Source organism: Trachemys scripta, chromosome 23 (assembly GCF_013100865.1).
Source record: "Trachemys scripta elegans isolate TJP31775 chromosome 23, CAS_Tse_1.0, whole genome shotgun sequence".
Taxonomy (NCBI): Eukaryota; Metazoa; Chordata; order Testudines; family Emydidae; genus Trachemys; species Trachemys scripta.
Genome location: NC_048320.1, coordinates 2,323,004 through 2,345,928, shown reverse-complemented (window position 1 = coordinate 2,345,928; position 22,925 = coordinate 2,323,004). Strand labels below are relative to the sequence as shown.

Here is a 22,925-nt window from a genome sequence, read left to right as displayed (position 1 = left end):
TCATCCCACCCCACCACCAACCAGTACAAATTTACTAAGCTAAGATGGAGTGACAGCATCTTAGTCCAACAAGCCAAATAGAACACATTGCCATCCTCCCAATAGTTAAATGGAAAGACAACTGTTGATCACTTTTGGCTACTACTTCATATCTAATATCTGCAGTTCCAATCAGTGTTTATACATTTTCTTTAGCATGTATAATAAAGCTGATTTCAAAGCAACAAGCAAATTCTGGAAGGAAAAAAAATGACTTTACTCTGCTGTTCTTGCAGGGTGCAAATATACTTGACAGTGCATGACAGAAGTCTTGATAGTATGCGCCAAAGAATGAAAAGGGATTAGCTAGTGCAGAAAAATTATCCAGGTACATATCTCGAAAAGCAATGTACAAGTTACAGCTGGGGACGCGGAGTGTAACTAGAACTGAACTCATTATGAAAGTGATTGTTTAATCAACAAAATGGAATACACCTTTTACCATGAGCAGTAACTCATTTTCCTGTATGTAGTGTTTGGGCAGTGTGGAAAAATTTCCAATATTAGCAAGAATGCAGCATGACTTTGCCAGTTTCTTAGAAAGTCCACTGAAAAAAGAATCAGAAGTGGCACTGGATACCAGAGAGGCATGGACTGGAAGCTTGGGGTGGAATGGGGAAACAGAGCTAGGTCCAAGTAGTTTAACATTTTCTTGACCTAGGATGTGATTTTCAAAGCCCCTAGGAGAGCTTGATCCCCAAAGCCCATTAACTTTAATAGGCTGGGTGTTCAAACCCATTGGACAGCTTTGAAAAATCTCAGTCTTAAACCTTAGGGAAAAAATGCTTTTTTCACTGATTAGCTTGCAAAAATACACAATTAGTTTAAGAGTGCTGTCCTGATCCACAGAGAAAACCAACAAGCAGCTCTGGCTAAGATTTTCAAAAGGGACTAGTGATTTTGGCTGCCTGTTTTTTAGTGCTAAACCTGAGACACTTTAAAAGGGCCTGATTTTCAGAAAGCACTGAGCACTTCCTCTGAAAAACAGATCCCTGTAAGGTGTGTCACATTGAGCTCCTAAAAATTGGGGCATTCAATAATCAGTAGTCACTTTTGAAAAACCTTGGCCTATAATTTAACAATTGTTTACTTCAAAATATAACCTTTACCAAAGGCTGATTCTTGATTAGAACAGAACTGCAGAGATATTCGTCACATGCTAGGATCTGAAAAATCCATCAAACGGATCAGGTTTGAGGAACTGATTTGACCCAATGTAAAGTGAACATTGCTTTGTGAAAAAGATGAAGATTTGACAAGATGGGGGATTCTCTTACCTAATAATATTTACTAAATGTGATTGAGCTTTATCAAAATCAGAAGGGAGGACACGCGCACACACACAAAATTTAAAGAAAAAGAAAAAGAAATACAGCTACAGACACTAGTAGAAGGAAACTCACTCTTGTGATCTGGACTCCAAAATTAGAAGGATTTGCTTTCAACACATCAGCTGAAAATGTCACATCACAAAGAAAAAAGAAAGTAAAAATATAACAAGAGTGGAAAAGAGAAAAAATAAAAGCAAGCATTACTACACAAGCGCTCAGTATATCTGCAAACTATTATATTGACTAAGGAGCTGATCCATCAAAGCTAAAAGGTTCAGTTTCAGGGGTAAGAGGAAGGGAATGCACGTACATACACACACAGCGCAATGATCCCACCTACTTTGACCAGGATGAAAAAGGCTTAGGGTTTGGGGGAAGGTAATATGTTAAATAATGAATAGTAAATTTCTTTCTAGAGGAAGAACAGGCTAAGCAATGGTATCAGCTTTTTCATGCTGATTAAAACTGCTTATCTAAATGCTCCAGGAAGTTAAAAGTCACCAACAGCTGGCAAAACAATTTAACTGGGGTTCGATGCCAAGTTTCTGGATTTTTCATCCATTTGGGGAAAAAATGACCCAGCTATTTACAATAAAAATGAATTACAACTTTTCACTTTGTATGAGTAAATGGAGGGTGCAAACACTGAACTCCCAGAAACCCACTGCCATCCTTCAGATGTAGCTTTAAACACCCATCTTTGAAACTTAAAGCAGGCTCACTAGAGTCGCAGGCTCAAATTTGGTGGTGTTGCCCACAGTGTAATCTTGTTTTCATTACACACAGTTTAACCAGACAACTAATGCTTCCTTCAACGCTGCTCTTCCCCCCCCACTCCCACCCCGCCCCAGACACCACCACTTTTGATTCTGAAGTGAGATATGCAATGCAAAGCACTAGGAAGTGCAGTATCACTATACTATACTAATTAACTGCAGACTACGTAAAGGAAGGGAATGACAGATAGCGAAGTTGGATCTTTACCTGTGATTTGGGTAGACAACAGTAATTACACCGTTTTCAAGAGCCAAACCGACAGTGTCCTAAAGACTGTACTATCCCCCACCTCCAGAAAAACTATCTGATTTTACATAAACTCTACATAACATGTCCCAATCCACAGTGTATTCCAGACGCTCTAGCTATCAACATAAAAACATCCGTGTATTGTCAACTATTCTCAATCAGTAAGAAAGTCTAAGTAAATATTAGTGCAATGGGAAATTCATTTACAGTATGTTCTTGATAACTATGACCTGTGAATACTGGACTACAGGACACGTGGCATAATTCCTTTAATACCAACAGACAATGGTCAGGTTAAACTTCAACTTAATTCAGCAACAGTGTACGTTTACTTTATTCACTGGATGTAAGGATAATCTGACTGCTAGCTTTAGCATTTTAAACTGTCTCACAGCACTGCACCATCATTCTTCAGGGTTGTACCAAATAAGATGTAAAATGAGGAATATTATGTACCGGTAGTTAGTCTCTGGCTCTATGAAAGATGCTTTTTCAAGCAAAAAAGTTTGGAAATAGCCAAAATGCCAAGAAATCTGGCTAAATTGCTAACAAGTTTCACATACAAGTAATCGTGGAAAAACAAAAGACCAGTTTACAAACCTATAAAAACAAATTACTATGGACACAAGATCCAAAAGTCCTTGTTCATAGGCAATTTGGTAAGTGCAAAACAACTTGTGGAGTGGTCTTATACAAAGTCCTGCAATGGGATGAACAATTAGCCCCTCCTTTCCAAGTCCAGAATTGAACCAAGTAGCACATATGAACACATCAATGGAGGTCAGTGGTGTCAATGGAACACACTGATGGACCAGTCAATGAAATTACAATACTAATAAAACCACCCACCTACCCAAACACATAATTGGGAGAGAGACAACCAAAACTGTCAAGGCCTAAATCTAGAGGAATCCGTGATTATGGGATGCCAATTTAAATTTTTCAACACACAAGGCCTTAACTTTCACAGAAAGCTATTCAATAAACAATCTGCCTTAATTTTTCCATCTAAAATCCCTAAACAAATGCTCATCTAATTGTAAAGTCCCTAAACTCATCACTCCTTTCTTAAATACTGATTAATAAGAGACTTTTCTGTTATGAACTTTACTAAACCAAATTACAATTTCATGCTACAAGAGGATGTAGAGATCAGGAAATATTTTTTCCTGAAAAGAAAGGGGAGGGGAAAAAAAAAAAAAAAAAAAAAGAGAGGCATGGCTTGAGGAATTGGCTTTCCTAGGAAGCAGCAATGCTTTCCAAGTAGCAAAACATGTACTGACCTACTTCAGAATGATAGTTACCAGAAAACCAGGAGTATTAGTCACCACTTTATTAATCAAAATGCAGTAATGGTTATACTGAGAGATCACTTTCACAAAAATCGCTTAAACTGGCCAATCAAGAAACACACAAGTCTCCAGGCCTTGAAATGAATTTTACCAGAATGTAGACACTTCAGCACTGAGAACATCATAAAACACTCTGAAATGCTTCATCCCATGGGACTGGTGGTGTTTTCATCCACAGCCACCAACCTCAGCTTGGACGCAGTGTGTGAATATTTTCATCTGTGACTTAGGTCTTGATCCTGTGCCCACGGAAGTCAATGGCAAAACTCCCATTGATTTCAAAGGGGCATGATCAGGTGCTTTCAGAACAGGTTTTCTAGAGTTACCATAGTTACCATAGTAATCTGGTGCACAGAGAGACGATTGGTAAAGGATGCCATGAGATGCTGGCATTTAAAGCAACTAATTTACAAAATATGCCCACAGACTTCTCGAACTAGCTCAAATAGGCTACATTCCTGGATGATTTTAAATTTATGCTACATACAAGACTCTGGAGATATGCCCATCATAGGCACGTAAGGAAGACACAGTCAAGACAAACAGCCGCTCAGTAGACCGTGTAAGAATGAACAATAAAGCCAGAACTCTGGCCCATTATGTAACCAAAGCATTCCAGGCTGAAGTTCACTTTACATCATTTAATCTGGTACTTATTTTATTAGGGTACAAAGACAGTTGAGTCTGCTGAGTATTTATTTTCAGCTCAGAACTCTTTGAACAGAAGGAGAAGGCTAATCTGAAATAAAATCATGCATAGATCTCAGTTGTGGGGAGAGAGGAGAAAACTTTACTCATGTTCTTTAGCATGTATCTGCCTTTAGCTAGAACTCAAGTACAAAGGACTTCACAAAGTGAAGAATATCCTGAAGCTACTCGGTGTTATAAAGTAGAGACTCTGGCAACACTAAAGCAGTAATAGTCTGCCCTCAAAATGAAACAAATATCTTAGAACCAACTGAAATATGAGAATGTAGGTGATTTTATGAAGAAAGGCACATTTTGGAAGGCTCTTCTGTTAGTTCTCTCAGTGCAGTGATGCTCTTCCCCTTGTGTCTCTGCATTTATTCCATATATAACACAGGAAGTTATTTAGCAGAATTGGATCCCCACTGCTATGGGCATACTACAGGACTATATCTTAGTCTACGCCACCTCTGGCATTTGTTGCTTTGTGAATGCTACGAATATCAGCGAAGGGCAACAGTTTTCAGTGTCACAGGGTTACAGGTATCCCCTTAGCTTTAGGGGTCATTTTCATAAATTGAAAAAGAAATGCGAAGGGAGACAAAGATGAAATGAGAATCCATGCCTGTGTCCGTCTAACACACAAGTTGATGCAAAAACACTTGTCTTGCTAGATGAGCATAAAAAACAAGTGCAATGTTATAATAATTTTTATGAAATGAAATACAGAATCTCTAAACGTATGCACAATAAATGACAGACCATATAGTTCTCTCCCAGAAGCGTATACAATACAGAACAAACTCATGTAAAAGGTTCAGAAAACCAGTATCTGCTGTTATATACTAAAAAGTACACTAATTTTATTTAATAGCAGTTGGCAGAGAGATGAGGACAGTAGCCTGGAAGGGATAGGTTCTCTAGTCGGATCATACTGTTGCATGAGTTGCATTCTATTTAAAGTACATCTGCAATCCTCACACGTGTGAGCATTCTGGGGCCCTCGCATTTGAAGACAAGACTTGCCACAGAATACTCAACTCTCCTGTGCTTTTAGGGCACTAGACGGGGAGCACTTTCCTTTCTGCTGGGTGGTGCAATGGTGCTTCTCCTCTTACTTGGTACAGTAGCGATGGAAAACTGACTAGTGGATATAGATATGAAAGTTCAGAAAACATTTGATCAATGCAATGTTAAAGAACTTAAACGTTCCTGGAATCAAATGAGAGGATGATTTAAAAAAAAAAAAAAAAAAGCCAGAAGCTGTAAGATTTAAGAGACTGTTACAGGTTCTGGAGTTTTGAAAAGCTGTAGTGTATGATCATACACAATTCAGAAGATACAGGATCCCTGTCTGACTGATAACCATCAATATTGTATAGGGCCTTAAGAAAGGAGAACATTAATATAAATATAGAATATTTGAGTGCTGAGTCTAGAAAGCTACGTGCATCATTCCAAGCCACATAGAGCTGGTTTAATTCAAAGGTGACTGATGTAGCATCACAAAGAAAGAGAGAAATCTGCCACCCCCATAAAACACAAGGGCTTTGGTGCCCCCCCTAGATGCCTAGTGGCATACATTTGAGTTGAGGGATTAACTGCGAGGGGTTCTTTTCTATATCACTAAATCAGCTGCTAGCTTCCAAAGTTTTCCCTTCATCTAACCCTTTTCTTTTTGAATTTGAACCTTTAATAAAAGGCTGTCTTCAGGATTTCTACAGCTTCAGAGGTGGGACAGTTCACACGTAACCGTTAACTTTTGGTTGCTGCACCCAACAGCTCTCCCCTCATTTAGGGATCTCCATTAAAAATTACAGTAACTTTCCATGGTACAAAGCAAAATTAACACTTTTTAACTGCTCTTTGAATGTACTCAAAAAGGCTTAATTTATGAGAGTCGTTTTTCCCCTTCTGTAGGAATATCAGTTGCCATAACAAGTCTTCAAGTTTTTCCTCAGAAGAATTTACTACTCTGAGGATGGGGTTATACTCTTTACAACATCCATTACATCTTATTTTCCAAATGTTAACCTTATTTTTAAGGACAAAAGAGTGTTATTTCCCAGATATTCTGGTTAAAAACAGAGAATTAAACCAACCAATGGGTCTTGGCAGTCACAGGAATATGTATTTCACAATTTAATGCACAATTCAAAATCTGAAAAACTGAAAAATTCCAGATAGAGAATTCCTGGTATTTTGAATTTGGTTGTGCAGCTGGAGAACTCAAATATGTCCCTCCATTAACAAACATAACTAGGACTTTCCCTTTATACTTTTCGTGTCGACAACTTGGTGGCAGGTCCAAAATTTATTGGGTAGGGATCAATACACTTACCTATTGTCCCTGATTCGCAATAATCCTGAGTTCCTTCCTGGAATACAAGACAGTGTCTTTATATCTTGGGAATAGAAGGGGATGTAGGGATGGAAGATCTATTTAATAGGGATAAAGTAATGTCCACTGAGCAGTTTTAGAAATAAGCAAACTGCCATTTTAAATTATTTAAAAGCAATGACTATTCCCAAAGGAAATTTACTCTTGACAGGTAATATGCTATGGAAAATGTAAACTAAACTTACTGTCTTAAGAATTTCTCCCCCTCACACTTCTGTATCGGATCACTGCTGCCAGATATTGCCAAGCACACCAAACTCCAGTGACTACAGAGGTTTGGTATATTTATCACTAAGGATGTTGTGGGATCTTGTTTTCCCCAGCAATAAAGCCAAATGGGAAATACAAGTTCCCAGCCTCTGTCATATTCAAGTTTTAGTTGAGAAGAAAAATGATCCAAAGAAAGTATGAATTAGGAAATCAAGTCTGCAAGTGCTTTATTTAATCTCGGTCCCCTATACATTCTGGCAACAGGCAGAAGGTGATTCTCCTTAACTGTATCTTCTGTTTTCCTATTGGAATCTCTCTGCTTTATAGAATTAGATAATAAAAAGTCAATCTCCGTTCTAAAATGTCTTCTCTACCCCACCTTCATTATTTCTTTGAAAGGTAACTATCACTGCTGCCTTTTCCTTGAAGAGACTGCACAACTAAGGAAAAATATTCTAAAAAAATGGGAGAGCTTTTAAAAAAAATAATTTTCAGCTTCAACTAAAGGTTACGCAGAACAACTTACACTTGGTTTACTTAGCACACTAGTCGTCCTTTTGGGCTCATTAACTAACCTTAATAACTACTTGCATAAATCAATGCTCAAGAAGAATAAATGCTTTTGTCTTCACGTCACTTTGCTTCCTTCACTGATCAAAGATGATTCTAGGAAAGCTGACCTGTCAACATACGGTACCTTCTATTGTTTGACAACAAAACTACAGACTAGTATTTTAAAAGCTATCCTCAAAAAGGATAAATCTGCCCCTCAGAAGTGACCCTACCTTCAATCGTAATTCGTAAAGGCAATGGGACATGCTAAGATACAGTTATCTACTGCAAGATTCTATTTCAATTATTCCCAGGCAGTTTCAAATTTGCTGCTAGACTCAGACCTTCTTAACAAGGCCACCTGCACCTTAACACTGCACAGTCCAATCTCCTAAATGCAGCTTGATTTCTTCTGCCTTTAACTTTCTAAAGACGACTTCCTGAACTGTTTATTGGATGATTTCCCATAAAAAAAATCTGGAGGTTCATAAGCTCCAGGACTCATTTAATACTGGTGTAACAGCTGCAAATTATCCAGTGGTGGTATCCATTCAGATGGCCAACACCAAAGAGTTTTTCACCAAAAGCAGAAATCCATTTGTATGGATGAGAAGATTGTGCCAGCATAAAGTTTTCCCCAAGCAGCTTTTACTTCTGCCACCCTGTTCTCGCACACTAGTGGTGGACAGTTCTTCCACCACCATGAGGTTGGCCCGTGCTCTGCAGGTCAGTTATTCCTCTCTAAGTCTCTCTAAGCAGTGGCTGAAGTATGTCAGTTCAGTCACTCTCCTGTAGATCTGTTAATTGTTCAGATACACTTATCAAGAGCTGCCATTAATAGATCATCACACAAAGATATGGTATTAAACAGGCCCCCCCGTTGCCATGCACTCAAATTTCAGCCAAACTGATGAAAAGTCCAAAGTATATTAAATCAGAAGGTTGCAACAACTCCATCTATTAGCAATCTAATGTGCCCATCAATTTAGTCAAAATAGCCCTTGTATAGCTGTTTTCCATAATACAATAGAAACTCACTAATCTGTACTTTGCTACTCTGTAAACCTCATAATTTACTGCACTATTGTTTTCGGGGAATTGAGGAGTGCTATAGTGAGGTCTCGTATTATTAAAACTTTGTTACTTTTCTACACTTAAATGAACAAAGTATATTTTGTGATGCATTCTCCTTGGTTTTAAAACTGTATTTGTATTTATTGCTCACTTGCTGTTTTACAAAAGTCAATAATGCACAATATTTCTTCCAGTCATCAGCACAAATTAATGATGTTCTATTAGATGTAATATTACAGAAGACCAAAATCCCTTCTCTCTGAGAAGTGATATCTCTAGATGGAGTTGTTGTAGCTGTGTTGGTCCCAGTATATTGGAGAGAGAAGGTGGGGGAGGTAATAGCTTCTGTTGGTGAAAGAGAGGCTTTCGAGCTACACACAGCTCTTCTTCAGCTTGTCTCTTTCACCTACAGAAGTTGGTCCAATTCAAGATATTACCTCACCCACCTGGTCTATCTATAGACACACATTTAAAACAGAAAGTTATGTAATGCCTAAAACTCAGTTGGTCTAAAGCAGGGGTTCTCAAACTAGGGGTCATGACCGCTCAGAGGCTTGCAAGGTGGTTACATGGGAGTTGCAAGCTATCAGCTCCTTGGGGCTGACAGCTCCCAGCCCCCCTTAAATTAAATTGCCCCTCCCATTTTTAATGTAAAGGGGGGGAGGGAGGGAGGAGTCCACACTCAGAGGCTTGCTGTGTGAAAGGGGTCACGAATACAAAAAGTTTGAAAACCACTGGTATAGTGTGTGAACAGACTAAGGGCATGGCTACATTTGTAGATGTAGAGCGCTTTAAGTTAAACCGGCCTTCAGAGAGAGCAGTAGGGAAAGCGCTGTAGTCTGTCCACACTGACAGCTTCCAGTGGCCACATTTGCGGCACTTGCAGTGGCATTGGGAGTGGTGCATTATCCCAGCATGCAAGTGACTGCAATGTGCTTTCAAATGGGGATGGTGGGGTGGAGTGTGACAGGGAGGGTGTTGTGTGTATGGGGGGGGAAGAGAGTGGTTTTTTGGGGGGCTGAGAGCATGTCAGCATGCTGTCTTGTAAGTTCAGACAGCCGCAGACCTCCTCCTCCCCCCACGCCTCTCTCTCTCTCACACACAGCATTCCACAGTAATGGTTGCTTTGTCTCGGAGCAGATAAGCATGCCGGCTGTCAGAAAAGGAGCTTTGAAAGGGCATATCCGCATTCCTGCAGCGATTCAAAAACAATGACAGAAGTGGCCACTTGACTTAAGGGGATTATGGGATGTTTCCGGAGGCTGATCAGAGCGCAGTAATACAACACCTCGTTCACACTGATGCCCAGGCGTTGTAGCCAAGGCACAGCAAACGTTATTCCACTCGCCGAGGTGGAGTACCAGAAGCGTTCCAGCTGCAGAGTCAGAGCGCTCTACGTGCCTTGCCAGTATGGACGGGTAGTGAGCTAGGGTGCCCGGGGCTGCTTTAATGCGCTTTAACTGGCAAGTATAGCCAAACCCTAAGTCTGAGGCCTGAACTTTTAGTAATGAACATACAACAAGATGTCTATAGACATCACAACATAGGCCACCTTTTGAAATTCAATCTGTTTCAACAGAGAATGTTTTTAGAATTTGCCAGCTCAGTGGAGTTACAGGACTTGGATATTATTCCTAATGACTTTTTCCTTGCTGCAACGGCCATTCTTATTATAAAACCTATTATGTCACCCAGAATCACAATTCTCTATTCCATTTGAAGTCTAGTACATGAAGCCAGATATCCCAGTTATTGGAATTCACCATAGGGCCTATTACTTGGGCCTCAGAAGCTCCACTGTTCATTCCAAAGTATTGATGACTTAAGTGGGAGCCATCCATACACACCTAATCTCCTTTTCAGTCTGACTGCCACCTGCTCCTGAACATGGTTAGTTCAAAGCTTAACCCCCTTGATGCCATCAGTTACATTTCTTTCAATGAGTATTCCATTGTTGGTAATGGAACACATCTCAACCAAGAGCAGCAAGAAGCTTCCATGGGGATATAGGGACATTCAAAATATTAACACGCGAGGCTCTGCAATGAGAATATCATGGTACTTATCTGCAGTGACAGCAGCTGTTTACCTGTTTGTGAGCATGGTCATAAGAGTTTATGTGGTTGTCAAACTCCTGATGTTTTTGATACTGCTTGTCACAGAGTTCACAGTAAAAGTTTGCTCGGAGGTCTTCCAGGGCCTTGGCAATTGCCTTTTCTTTGTCGACATAATCCTGCAATATTAATGAAAGTCAGTACTGTTAAGTTCCTGTAAAATAATCAGTGAAGCTGAACAATTCCATTAAGGAAAAAAGCCTTCACATGGAAACTTTAACATGACGCTGGTTAAAATAGAAACATTGTTTTAGAGCAACTTGATACACCCATGTTCTCCTACAAACTAAAATATATGTGAGTGTTGTGAAAACTAACTAGAATACATTCTTTTTTTTAATCTGGCCTTTATATGTTCTACAACAGAAAACAGTATTCTTATAAAGTAATGCATTTGTTAAGTGGTCACATGGTCACCACCGTCGAGAACAGCGCCTTCCCAAGGAATTTACAATCTAGAATTTGGGGTTCTATAGCTGGAGACTGACAAAATGTTTAGTATGACTACTTAATAAACCCACCTTATGGCTGCAAATGAAGTGCATCGGATGAGCTGAGCTCACATGAGAAAAAACAATTTAAATTTCCAAGCCAATTAATAAAATAATTAAAAAACTGGCAGCTGTTCGCATAAAGCTACGACCAAAATGCCAACTGAACCTCCTTAACCTGCCCAAAGATCAACCTCTCTGCTGTGGAACAGAAAACTCCATCTACAAGTACTGACATTCCCTCTGTTTCGAGGGATACCTGGAGCTTTTCTATCTGATCTTAACTGGTATGTAATTCAATAAGGATGAATACAAGCACAAACTACGAAAAGCAATGCAGTAACACCTCCAGATCAAGTTCATCCCTGGTGTATTTCTACCAAATTCTATTAAACTATACCAAGAATGAGGATGCCAACTATATGTAGTTAAAGCAAATGAAGTTGTGCCCCAGTAGGATGATGGTTGCACGAAAAGGTGCACAGGTAGTTGCAGTTTACCAGAAATAATAGGGAAACAATTTTTAAAATGAAGATGTATGCACAGCAATCTCTGGCAAAATGAGTCTACAATCAAATGCACATGAATTTAATATCCCAACAGTGGTGGTGATTTTTTTGGTTTGATATCTCTGTAAGTGATTAGTTACCACCCCTTAGAGAGGATGGTTATTTTTTGTACTGGGACGATGCCAAAAGGCTCTGGGTCCCGTTGTTCCATTCTCTCCTCTCACAGTACAAATCCTAATCCAGCCAATTAATCTCATAGCACAAAGACCACTGTTTAACTCCATGGTGCTCCAACCAGGATTTGCTGGATTCAGGCTATAAGGCGGCTTTCCTACTATACATCAGTGATCTGGACACCAGTTATTCAATGATCAGTCAAACTGGCTGCTGTAATTATTCTGAAATGTAGTTTTGAGCTGGACCTGCTATTGGAAATGAAAGGCCAATCTACTACCTAAAACCCTGGGCCTACCCACCCTACTTCACAAACCAAATTATTCCAATTGGTACATTAATACCAATGCCAAACTCAAGAATGATTTTAAGAAGTTTTGCCCTTCAGGAGCTGAGAAGAAAGTGTTTATTTTAGGGCTGTCGATTAATCACCGTTAATTCAAAAATTAATCATGGTTAAAAAAAATTAGTTGCGATTAATTGCAGTTTTAATCGCACTGTTAAACAATAGAATACCAATTGAAATTTATTAAATATTTTGGGTGTTTCTCTACATTGTATTCTGTGTTGTAATATACACTTTGATTTCAATTATTTTTGATTACAAATATTTGCATTGTAAAAATGATAAAATATAAACAGTATTTTTCAGTTCACCTCATACAAGTACTGGAGTGCAATCTCGGTCATGAAAGTGCAATTTACAAATGTAGATTTTTTTGTGTTACATAACTGCACTCAAAACCAAAACAATGCAAAACTTTAGAGCCTACAAGTCCACTCAGTCCTACTTCTTGTTCAGCCAATCCCTAAGACAAACAAGTTTGTTTACATTTACAGGAGATAATGTTGCCGCCTTCTTATTTACAATGTCACCAGAAAGTGAGAACAGGCATTTGCATGGCACTTCTGTAGCCAGCATTGCAAGGTATTTACGTGCCAGATATGCTAAACGTTCGTATGCCCTTTCATGCTTTGGGCACCATTCCAGAGGACATCCTAATGACACATTAAAACAATAATGCATTAATTAAATTTGTGACTCAACTCCTTGGGGGAGAATTGTATGTCCCCTGCTCTGTTTTACCCACATTCTGCCATATATTTCATGTTATAGCAGTCTCAAATACTGACCCAGCACGTTGTTCATTTTAAGAACACTGTCACTGCAGATTTGACAAAATGCAAAGAAGGTACTAATGTGAGATTCCTAAAGATAGTTATAGCACACGACCTAAGGTTTAAGAATCTGAAGTGCCTTCCAAAATCTGAGAGGGATGAGATGTGGAGCATGCTTTCAAAAGTCTTAAAAGAGCAACACTCCAATGCAGAAACTACAGAACCTGAACCACCAAAAAAGAAAATCAACCTTTCACTGGTGGCATCTGACTCAGATGATGAAAATGAACATGCATCAGTCCGCACTGCTTTGGATGGTTATTGAGCAGAACTCATCATCAGCATGGATGCATGTCCCCTGGAATGGTGGGTGAAACTTGAAGGGACATATGAATCTTTAGCAAATCTGGCCTGTAAATATCTTGCGACGCCAGCTACAACAGTGTCATGCCTGTTCTCACTTTCAGGTGACAATGCTGCCCACTTTTTACCATATCTCCTGAAAGTCTAAACAAACTTGTTTGTCTGAGCGATTGGCTGAACAAGAAATAGGACTGAGTGGACTTGCCGGCTCTAAAATTTTAGATTGTTTTATTTTTGAATGCAGTTTTTTGTAAATAATTCTACATTTGTAAGTTCAACTTACATGATAAAGAGATTGCACTACAGTACTTGTATTAGGTGAATTGAAAAATACTATTTCTTCTGTTTTTCCACACTGGAAATACTTACAACCAAAAATATAAAGTGAGCACTGGTACAGTTTATATTGTGTTGTAACTGAAATCAATATACTTGAAAAATGCAGAAAACATACAAAACTATTTAAATAAATGGTATTTCATTATTAACAGTGCGATTAATTTTTTTAATTGCTTGACAGACCTAGTTTATGTCGAACAGGAGCAGCTAACAGGGGAGTTTGGCAAGTGAGTTTACAGGGGGAGTGTGAGCAGGGGCTAAGCGCTACACCTAACATTCTTTGCACTTAAAGGTCAAAACACCGCTCGATAAAAACAAAGCACCAACAAGGGAACAAGTTTTAGGAGTAAAAAGAGAATGCAGGCAGAAGTCCAGCAACAGAGTGGGGGCTACCCAGGTTATTGCACCCAATGCAGCATGTATGTATGTATTTGGTGCAAGGAGCTCCTGGCCCTCAGAGACGGTGTACGGACTTTGGAGACCAGGGTGGCTGAGCTGGAGGAGGTAAGGGAGACAGAGGTACACAGATGAGACTTTCCGGGACACAGTAGAACGGTCCCACCCCTGGTCTGACAGCCTCTGTGCTGTTGAGGAGGATGAAAGCCTCAGGGAAGGAGAAGATCCAATTGAAGCAGAGGGAAACGATCCCATAGTTGGGACCCTCCTCCCAGATGGTGTTGTGGTATCCTCTCGCACTGAGGATACTTCTCTGGGGGAGGGAACTCCAGTTATTAGGAAGAGACAGGTATTAGTAATGGGCGATTCGATCATTAGAAACATAGATAGCTGGGTTTGTGATGATCGGGAGAACTGCATGGTGACTTGCCTGCCTGGTGTGAAGGTTGTGGATCTCTCGAGACATCTAGACAGACTTATGTGTAGTGCTGAGGAGTCGGTGACCGTGGTACATGTAGGTACCAATGACATGGGGAAGGATAGGAGAGAGGTACTGGAGGCCAAATTTAAGCTGCTAGGTAAGAGACTGAAGTCCAGTTGAAAAGCTTCCAGTTCCACGTGCAGGGCCAGTTAGACAGGCAGAACTGCAGGGTCTCAATGCTTGGATGAGATGATGGTGTAGGCAGGAGGGGTTTAGATTTATTAGGAAGTTGGGAAGCTTTTGGGAGAGGGGGAGCCTTACAGGAAGGGTTCCACCTAAACCAAAACGGAACCAGATAGCTGGCGCTTAGAATTAAAAAGGTTGTAGAACAATTTTTAAACTAACGGCTGGGGGAAAGCCGACAGGCACGGAGGAGCATGTGGTTCGGACATCCCTTAGGGGAGGATCTATAAATGGAGATTCCCTATGACCTAATAAGGAGTAGAAGATGGAAAATGATAAAATACAGGGAGGATCTGATGAGAAAGTCAAATGAAAAAAAAAAATCCCCATTCAATTACATCATAGAATCACAGAATATCAGCGTTGGAAGGGACCTCAGGAGGTATCTAGTCCAATCCCCTGCTCAAAGCAGGACCAACCCCAACTAAATCATCCTGCCAGGGCTTTGTCAAGCCTGACCTTAAAAACCTCTAAGGAAGGAGATTCCACCACCTCCCTAGGTAACCCTTCTAGTGCTTCACCACCCTCCTAGTGAAAAAGTTTCTCTTAATATCCAACCTAAACCTCCCCCACTGCAACTTGAGACCATTACTCCTTGTTCTGTCATCTGCTACCACGGAGAACAGTGTAGATCCATCCTCTTTGGAACCCTCTTTCAGGTAGCTGAAAGCAGCTATCAAATCCCCCCTCATTCTTCTCTTCCGCAGACTAAACAATCCCAGTTCCCTCAGCCTCTCCTCATAAATCATGTGCTCCAGCCCCCTAATCATTTTTGTTGCCCTCCGCTGGACTCTTTCCAATTTTTCCACATCCTTCTTGCAGCGTGGGGCCCAAATCTGGACACAGTATTCCAGATGAGGCCTCATCAATGTAGAATAGAGGAGAATGATCACGTCCCTCGATCTGCTGGCAATGCCCCCATCTTATACAGCCCAAAATACCATTAGCCTTCTTGGCAAGAAGTGCATACTGTCGACTCATATCCAACTTCTCGTCCACTGTAACCCCTAGGTCCTTTTCTGCAGAACTGCTGCCTAGCCACTCGGTCCCTAGTCTGTAGCAGTGCATAGGATTCTTCTGTCCTAAGTGCAGGACTCTGCACTTATCCTTGTTGAACCTCATCAGATTTCTTTTGGCTCAATCCTCTAATTTGTCTAGGTCCCTCTGTATCCTATCCCTACCCTCCAGTGTATCTACCACTCCTCCCAGTTTAGTGTCATCTGCAAACTTGCTGAGAGTGCAGTCCACGCCATCCTCCAGATCATTAATGAAGATACTGAACGAAACTGGCCACAGAACTGACCCTTGGGGAACTCCGCTTGATATTGGCTGCCAACTAGACATGGAGCCATTGATCACTACCCGTTGATCCAGACAATCTAGCCTTCTTTCTATCCACCTTATAGTCCATTCATCCAACCCATACTACTTTAACTTGCCAGAAACAGGGGACAGCCAAAAAAATGACAAGTTTTTAAAATGCTTATATACCAATGCTAGAAGTCTAAACAATAAGATGGGTGAACTAGAGTGCCCAGTATTAAATGAGGATATTGATATAATAGGCATCACAGAAACCTGGTGGAATGAGAATAATCAATGGGACACAGTAATACCAGGGTACAAAATATATCGGAAGGACATAACAGGTCGTGCTGGTGGGGGAGTGACGCTATATGTGAAAAAGCATAGAATCCAATGAAGTACAAATCTTAAATGAACTAAATTGTACTATAGAATCTCTATGGATAGTAATTCCATGCTTGAAAAATAAGAATATAGCAGTCGGACTATATTACAGACCACCTGACCAGGATGGTGTTAGTGACTCTGAAATGCTCAAAGAGATTAGAGAGGGTATTAAAATAAAAAAACTCAATAATAATGGGGGATTTCAACTATCCCCATATTGACTGGGTACATATCACCTCAGGCCGGGATGCAAAGATAAAGTTTCTTGACACCTTAAATGACTGCTTCTTGGAGCAGCTGGTCCTGCAACCCACATGAGGAGAGGCAATTCTTGATATAGCCCTAAGTGGAGCACGGGATCAGGTCAAAGAGGTGAATATAGCTGGACCACTTGGTAATAGTGACTGTAATATAACTAAATTTAACATCCCTGTGGCAGGGGAAACTCCACAGTGGCCCAACACTGTAGCATTTAATTTCAGAAAGGGGAACTATACAAAAATGAGGAGGTTAGTGAAACAGAAAATAAAAGGTACAGTATCAAAAGTAAAATCCCTGCAAGCTGCATGGAAACTTTTTAAAGGCACCATAATAGTGGCCCAACTTAAATGTATACCCCAATTTAAAAAAAAACACAGTAAGAGAACCAAAAAAGAGCTACTGTGGTTAAACAACAAAGTAAAAGAAGCAGTGAGAGGCAAAAAGGCATCCATTAAAAAGTGGAAGATAAATCCTAATGAGGAAAACAGAAAAGAGCATAAACTCTGGCAAATGAAGTATAAAAATATAATTAGAAAGACCCAAAAAGAATTTGAAGAACAGCTAGCCAAAGACTCCAAAAGTAATAGCAAAATTTTTTTAAAATACATCAGAAGCAGAAAGCCTGCTAAACAACCAGTGGGGCCACTGGACGATCGAGATGCTAAAGGAGCACGCAAAGACGATAAGGCCATTGCGGAGAAACTAAATGAAATCTTTGCATCGGTCTTCACTGTTGAGGATGTGAGGGAGATTCCCAAACCTGAGCCATTCTTTTTGGGTGACAGATCTGAGGATCTATCCCAAATTGGGGTGTCATTAGGTGGTGGTTTTGGAACAAACTGATAAACTAAACAGTAATAAATCACCAGGACCTGATGGTATTCACCCAAGAGTTCTGAAGGAACTCAAATGTGAAATTGCAGGACTACTAACTGTCATCTGTAACCTATCATTTAAATCAGCTTCTGTACCAAATGACTGGAGGATAGCTAATGTGATGCCAATTTTTAAAAATGGCTCCAAAGTTGACCCTGGCAACTACAGGCCAGTAAGCCTCACTTCAGTAGTGGGCAAATTGATTGAAACTATCGTAAAGAACAAAATTGTCAGACACATAGATTAACATAATTTGTTGGGAAATAGTCAACATGGCTTTTATAAAGGAAAATCATGCCTCACCAATCTACTAGAATTCTTTGAGGGGGGTCAACAAGCACGTGGACAAAGGAGATCCAGTGGATATAGTGTATTTAGATTATCAGAAAGCCTTCGACAAGGTCCCTCACCAAATGCTCTTTAACAAAATAAGCAGTCATGGGATAAGAGGGAAGGCTCTCTCATGGATTGGTAACGGGTTAAAAGACAGGAAACAAAGTGTAGGAATAAATGGTCAGTTTTCAGAATGGAGAGAGGTAAATAGTGGTGTCCCCCAGGGATCTGTACTGGGCCCAGTCCTATTTAACATATTCATAAATGATCTGGAAAAAGGGGTAAACAGTGAGGTGGCAACATTTGCAGATGATACAAAACTACTCAAGATAGTTAAGTCCCAGGCAGACTGCGAAGAGCTACAAAAGGATCTCACAAAACTGGGTGACTGGGCAACAAAATAGCAGATGAAATTTAATGTTGATAAATGCAAAGTAATGCACATTGGAAAACAATCCTAACTATAAATATACAATAATGGGGTCTAAATTAGCTGTTACCACTCAAGAAAGACATCTTGGAGTCATTGTGGATAGTTCTCTGAAATCATCCACTCAATGTGCAGCGGCAGTCAAAAAAGCAAACAGAATGTTGGGAATCATCAAGAAAGGGATAGATAATAAGACAGAAAATATCATATTGCCTCTATATAAATCCATGGTACGTCCAAACCTTGAATACTGCGTGCAGATGTGCTCGCCCCATCTTAAAAAAGCTATACTGGAATAGGAAAAGGTTCAGAAAAGGGCAACAAAAATGATTAGGGGTATAGAACAGCTTCCGTATGAGGAGAGATTAATAAGACTGGGACTTTTCAGCTCGGAAAAGAGGCAACTAAGGGGGGATATGATAGAGAAAGTAAATAAGGAAGTGTTATTTACTCCTCATAATACAAGAACAAGGGGCCACCAAATGAAATTAATAGATAGTAGGTTTAAAACAACCAAAAGGAAGTATTTCTTCACACAATGCAGAGTCAACCTGTGGAACTCCTTGCCAGAGGGTGTTGTGAAGGCCAATACTATAACAGGAGTCAAAGGGGAGCTAGATAGATTTATGGAAGATTGATGAACCTATGTTTGCCAGAAGCTGGGACTGAGTGACAGGCATGGATCACTTGATAACTTGTCTGTTCATTCCCTTTGGGGCACCTGCCATTGGCCACTGTCAGAGGACAGGGTACTAGGCTTGATGGACCTTTGGTCTGACCCAGTATGGCCGCTCTTATGTTCTTAAACAAGACTGACTGGAAACTTTTGTACTAACATATACTAAAGAATAAATTTCCCTTGTGTTACATGATAAAGCATGCAATGGCAACAATATTATCTCTGGTATATTCCTGGTGACTATTAAACTCTGGGGTAAAACAAACCATAAGCACTCTGAAGAGTGAAAGTGCATTGTAGCACCTTGGAAATGGCACCTGCAAGAAGCTGATCAACATAAAATGAAATTCAGGTTGATTTTCTGTATTATAGAAGCAACCCTTAGTATCATAGAGATTAGGGTTTGCTAGCATTTCCAAAAATGAAATCCTATTTTTAACTGCTTAAAAATAATGTCTCTGTGTTGCATTCAATCTGTTGGGGAGCAGTATTCTAGACCGTCAATTAGTTTTACTTTAATCATGTTCTGAATAACTAATGTATACATTCACTTTTGTTAATTATTATTATATAGTGAAGGTCTTATGTCTTAAACTAACACTGGCACAAGAGAGACTGGTACTCAAACTGACATTGGATTTCACAAAGGACTCCTGGTAACAATCCACTTTTCAGCAAGATAGCAACCACCAGCTAAGGGATCAGAAGTATCTGTTTTAATAAGAAACAGTGGGCCAAATTCACCACTGGAATAAGCAGGCACAGCTCCACTGAAGTTACTGCCAATGCACCTGCAATGCATGTGGCCTTCTAGGGCTTACACAGTTCAAAACATCATGTAATATTTATGCTGGGTTCAGTCCATGGTGAGCAGTGGTCACCAACCTTTCCCAGTTGTTCCATTATTTTATCCTCTCACAAAACCTAAGAAATATTAAGATTATTATATGTAAGACTACTATATGCATAAGTGTATCCAGGCAAGAAAATGACCCATGATTGAGGGCTGCAACCCAGTAAAATTCAAATGAAGGCTTATCCTCATTTGAGATTTATTTACGAACTTGAACCAGGAACGCTGCATCACAAAACTGTAGCTTCACTTACTGAGCTGACACACATTCTCCATTAGCTGTAAGAACCTGAAAGCCAGATATTCTTTATATCAAGTACAGGTCGGTGGATAGATTCCTCCATTCCTTCAATCCTGAGCTACAAACATCATCCACATTGTGCTTATGCACACACACATTCTGTTTTACTTATCCAGCTTATACATAAAAATTTTGGGTGACCATTTTGAGATTCATAAGGCCAGATTTTTCAGAGTAGTTAACATTTTTACACCACTTTATATGCTCAAAGCACAGCTTTCAGCTTGAAAGGATTATTTTTGTTAAAAATTGTAGCTTCAAGGTTGAGAAGAGGTTTCTAAACAAAACCTACATTCTGAACTAAAGTCTAATGCAGTGCTGAAATTATGCATTTATGTGAGACGAGAACCCTTGTTTCCTCAGAGTTCATCTGCACCAGCTGCTCCTCTGAAGTTACAGTTTAAATTTGTAACCTCAATTCTTTCTACCACAAACCAGTTGTGATGTCACTAAAACAAGCTTATGACTCTTTACAGGGAATAAATACCTGGGGCAGATTAGCTCTGAATCCTCATGCTAATATCCTTAAAGAACAGGAAATAGAAAAACCACCAGCATACATGCAAAAATGCTTCTAAATACACTGGCTAGGATTTTCTCCAAGAGGAATTAGCTGCTTTTTAATGTCTTGACTCCTCATGTGTGAATTAAGTTTTTTAAACTGCTAAAGGTGAGCATTATACAGACTGACATATTACTATAGTGCAAAATTAAGTTAAAATATTTCTTAGAGCACACGGGAAAAAATCCTCACTTAGATCTTATTGTTACAAGGTTTTACGATTTTTTTTTCCAAGGGATTTTGAACATTTAGGTAAAAATCTATTCTACACCATAGCTTCAATATGAAGAATGTATCTATCATCTAAGGACACTGATATGAAAAAAGTAAGGGTTTGAGTCTAGAGCTGTTCAATATGAAGACACTAGAAAAGGAAAGCAAAACATGAGGTTTGGAGAACAATGCATTTAAAGTTCTGCTTCTGAAACCATGAGCACACTTCCTCCCCTGAATCAACGTTTAAAAAAAGGTTAAAAAAACATCCTGTGGCCGAACAAAATAACTCTTCAAATAGTCTTGTTCAGAATCTACACCAGTGAAGGAAATTAAACAGTTTCTTGCTTCACTTTTGGTTGGAGAGCTATTTGAAATTCCTTTGAGATCCCGTGAATGGCTAATAATAATGTGGCCACAGTTGGCAATTACATAATTGTTTGCTCTAAAGCAGTGAAACTTGTGCTTGAGGAGACTTCCATAGATTAATACAGAAATGCAATGGCCTAGTGATAAAGCATGATAATAAAACAAATCTGTGTTGGGAGAAACTTGTCAGTGCTCTCAATAACAGTTTCTTAAAGAACATGCTCTGAATGCTGGCAAAAAGATAGATTTAAAAAATAGTTACAAAGGCAATACACATTCAATTGTAAAAGCAATACACATTCAATTGCATCCGAAAAGGTAATAGGAAAAACTAAGAACTCTGCTATGAAAACAGCAATGCAGACTAAGACAAGACATCATTACACAATTCACAGAAGAGAAGGGCTTCCTGCCCACCAATATGTAAAGAAGATATACACGTATAGCCTTCAGCTGTTGTTGCCTGCAGATCCTTGGCAGCACAGCTTGGGGTATATCGTAGGGAAACCACCAACAAGGAAAACAAATTCCAGCTTTTAGTCACACATTGCTTTTGAACAGCTAATGTCAGAACTAAACCCTCACTCCTTCTGCAGTGTGTGAATGGTTTGTCGGACAGTATGCCACACCAAAATGAAAGACAGAAACATTTTTACTATATTAAAGTAGAAATGTGCCAAAGGGACATAAGGAAATGTACTGTTTACTATAATTTGCAAATGACCATTTAAAAACATACCATTCTTTTAAATATGACAAAAGACCTGTTTAACTGCACTTCAGTTCAGAACTAAGGGGTAAATTAAAAAAAATAATTAACATGCTGTTTATTTTTATAATGATTAAATATCATAGACGTTCATGTAACAGGCAAGTTAAGGTCTTAAAAAAGAAAAACAAAGCAAGAGGGAGCATACAGCTCAATTACTGTGGAATAAACTGCTTTCAGTGCCACCTACCTCACCAATGAAGTGATAAGTATTTTATAATTGACATGGCTTTGTTTTACTTTAAAGCAGTTGGACCTCTGTCCACCACTCCCAAAAGCAGGGTTCTCAAACTGGGGGTCAGTACACCTAGGGTTACCATACGTCCTCTTTTTCCCGGACATGTCCGGCTTTTCGGCACTCAAACCCCCATCCGGGGGGAATTGCCAAAAAGCCGAACATGTCCGGGAAAATGCCGGCCAGGCACTTCCCCTCCCGCGGCGGCTCTGCTCCTCCCCTGACTCTTCGGCTCTGTTTAAGAGCCGAGCTGCCCGAGCGCTATGGGCTTCAGGCAGCCTCCTTGCCTCCGGACCCCAGCCGCCGGCCGGACACTTCCCCTCCCAGGCTCCGGCGGCGCAGGTCCGGAGGCATGGGGGCTGCCCGAAGCCGGTAGCGCTGGGGCATCTCGGCTCTTAAACAGAGCCGAAGAGTCAGGGGAGGAGCAGAGCCTCCGGCCGCGGCGGCTCTGCTCCTCCCCGACTCTTCGGCTCTGGTTAAGAGCAGAGCGCTACGGGCCGTGGGCAGCCCC

The 22,925-nt window shown here is 40.1% G+C and overlaps 1 protein-coding gene across 1 annotated transcript in view; it reads right to left on the bottom strand.

Annotated features, from left to right (window-relative positions):
• The window catches only part of GPATCH8 (G-patch domain containing 8), a gene marked incomplete in the record, with an annotated part of 88,969 nt that overhangs the window by 6,000 nt on the left and 60,044 nt on the right, over positions 1–22,925 (bottom strand). Inside the window, 3 exon segments of the mRNA XM_034756146.1 lie at positions 1,443–1,492; positions 6,777–6,813; positions 10,762–10,905. Of these exon segments, the coding sequence (XP_034612037.1) occupies positions 1,443–1,492; positions 6,777–6,813; positions 10,762–10,905 (231 nt within the window).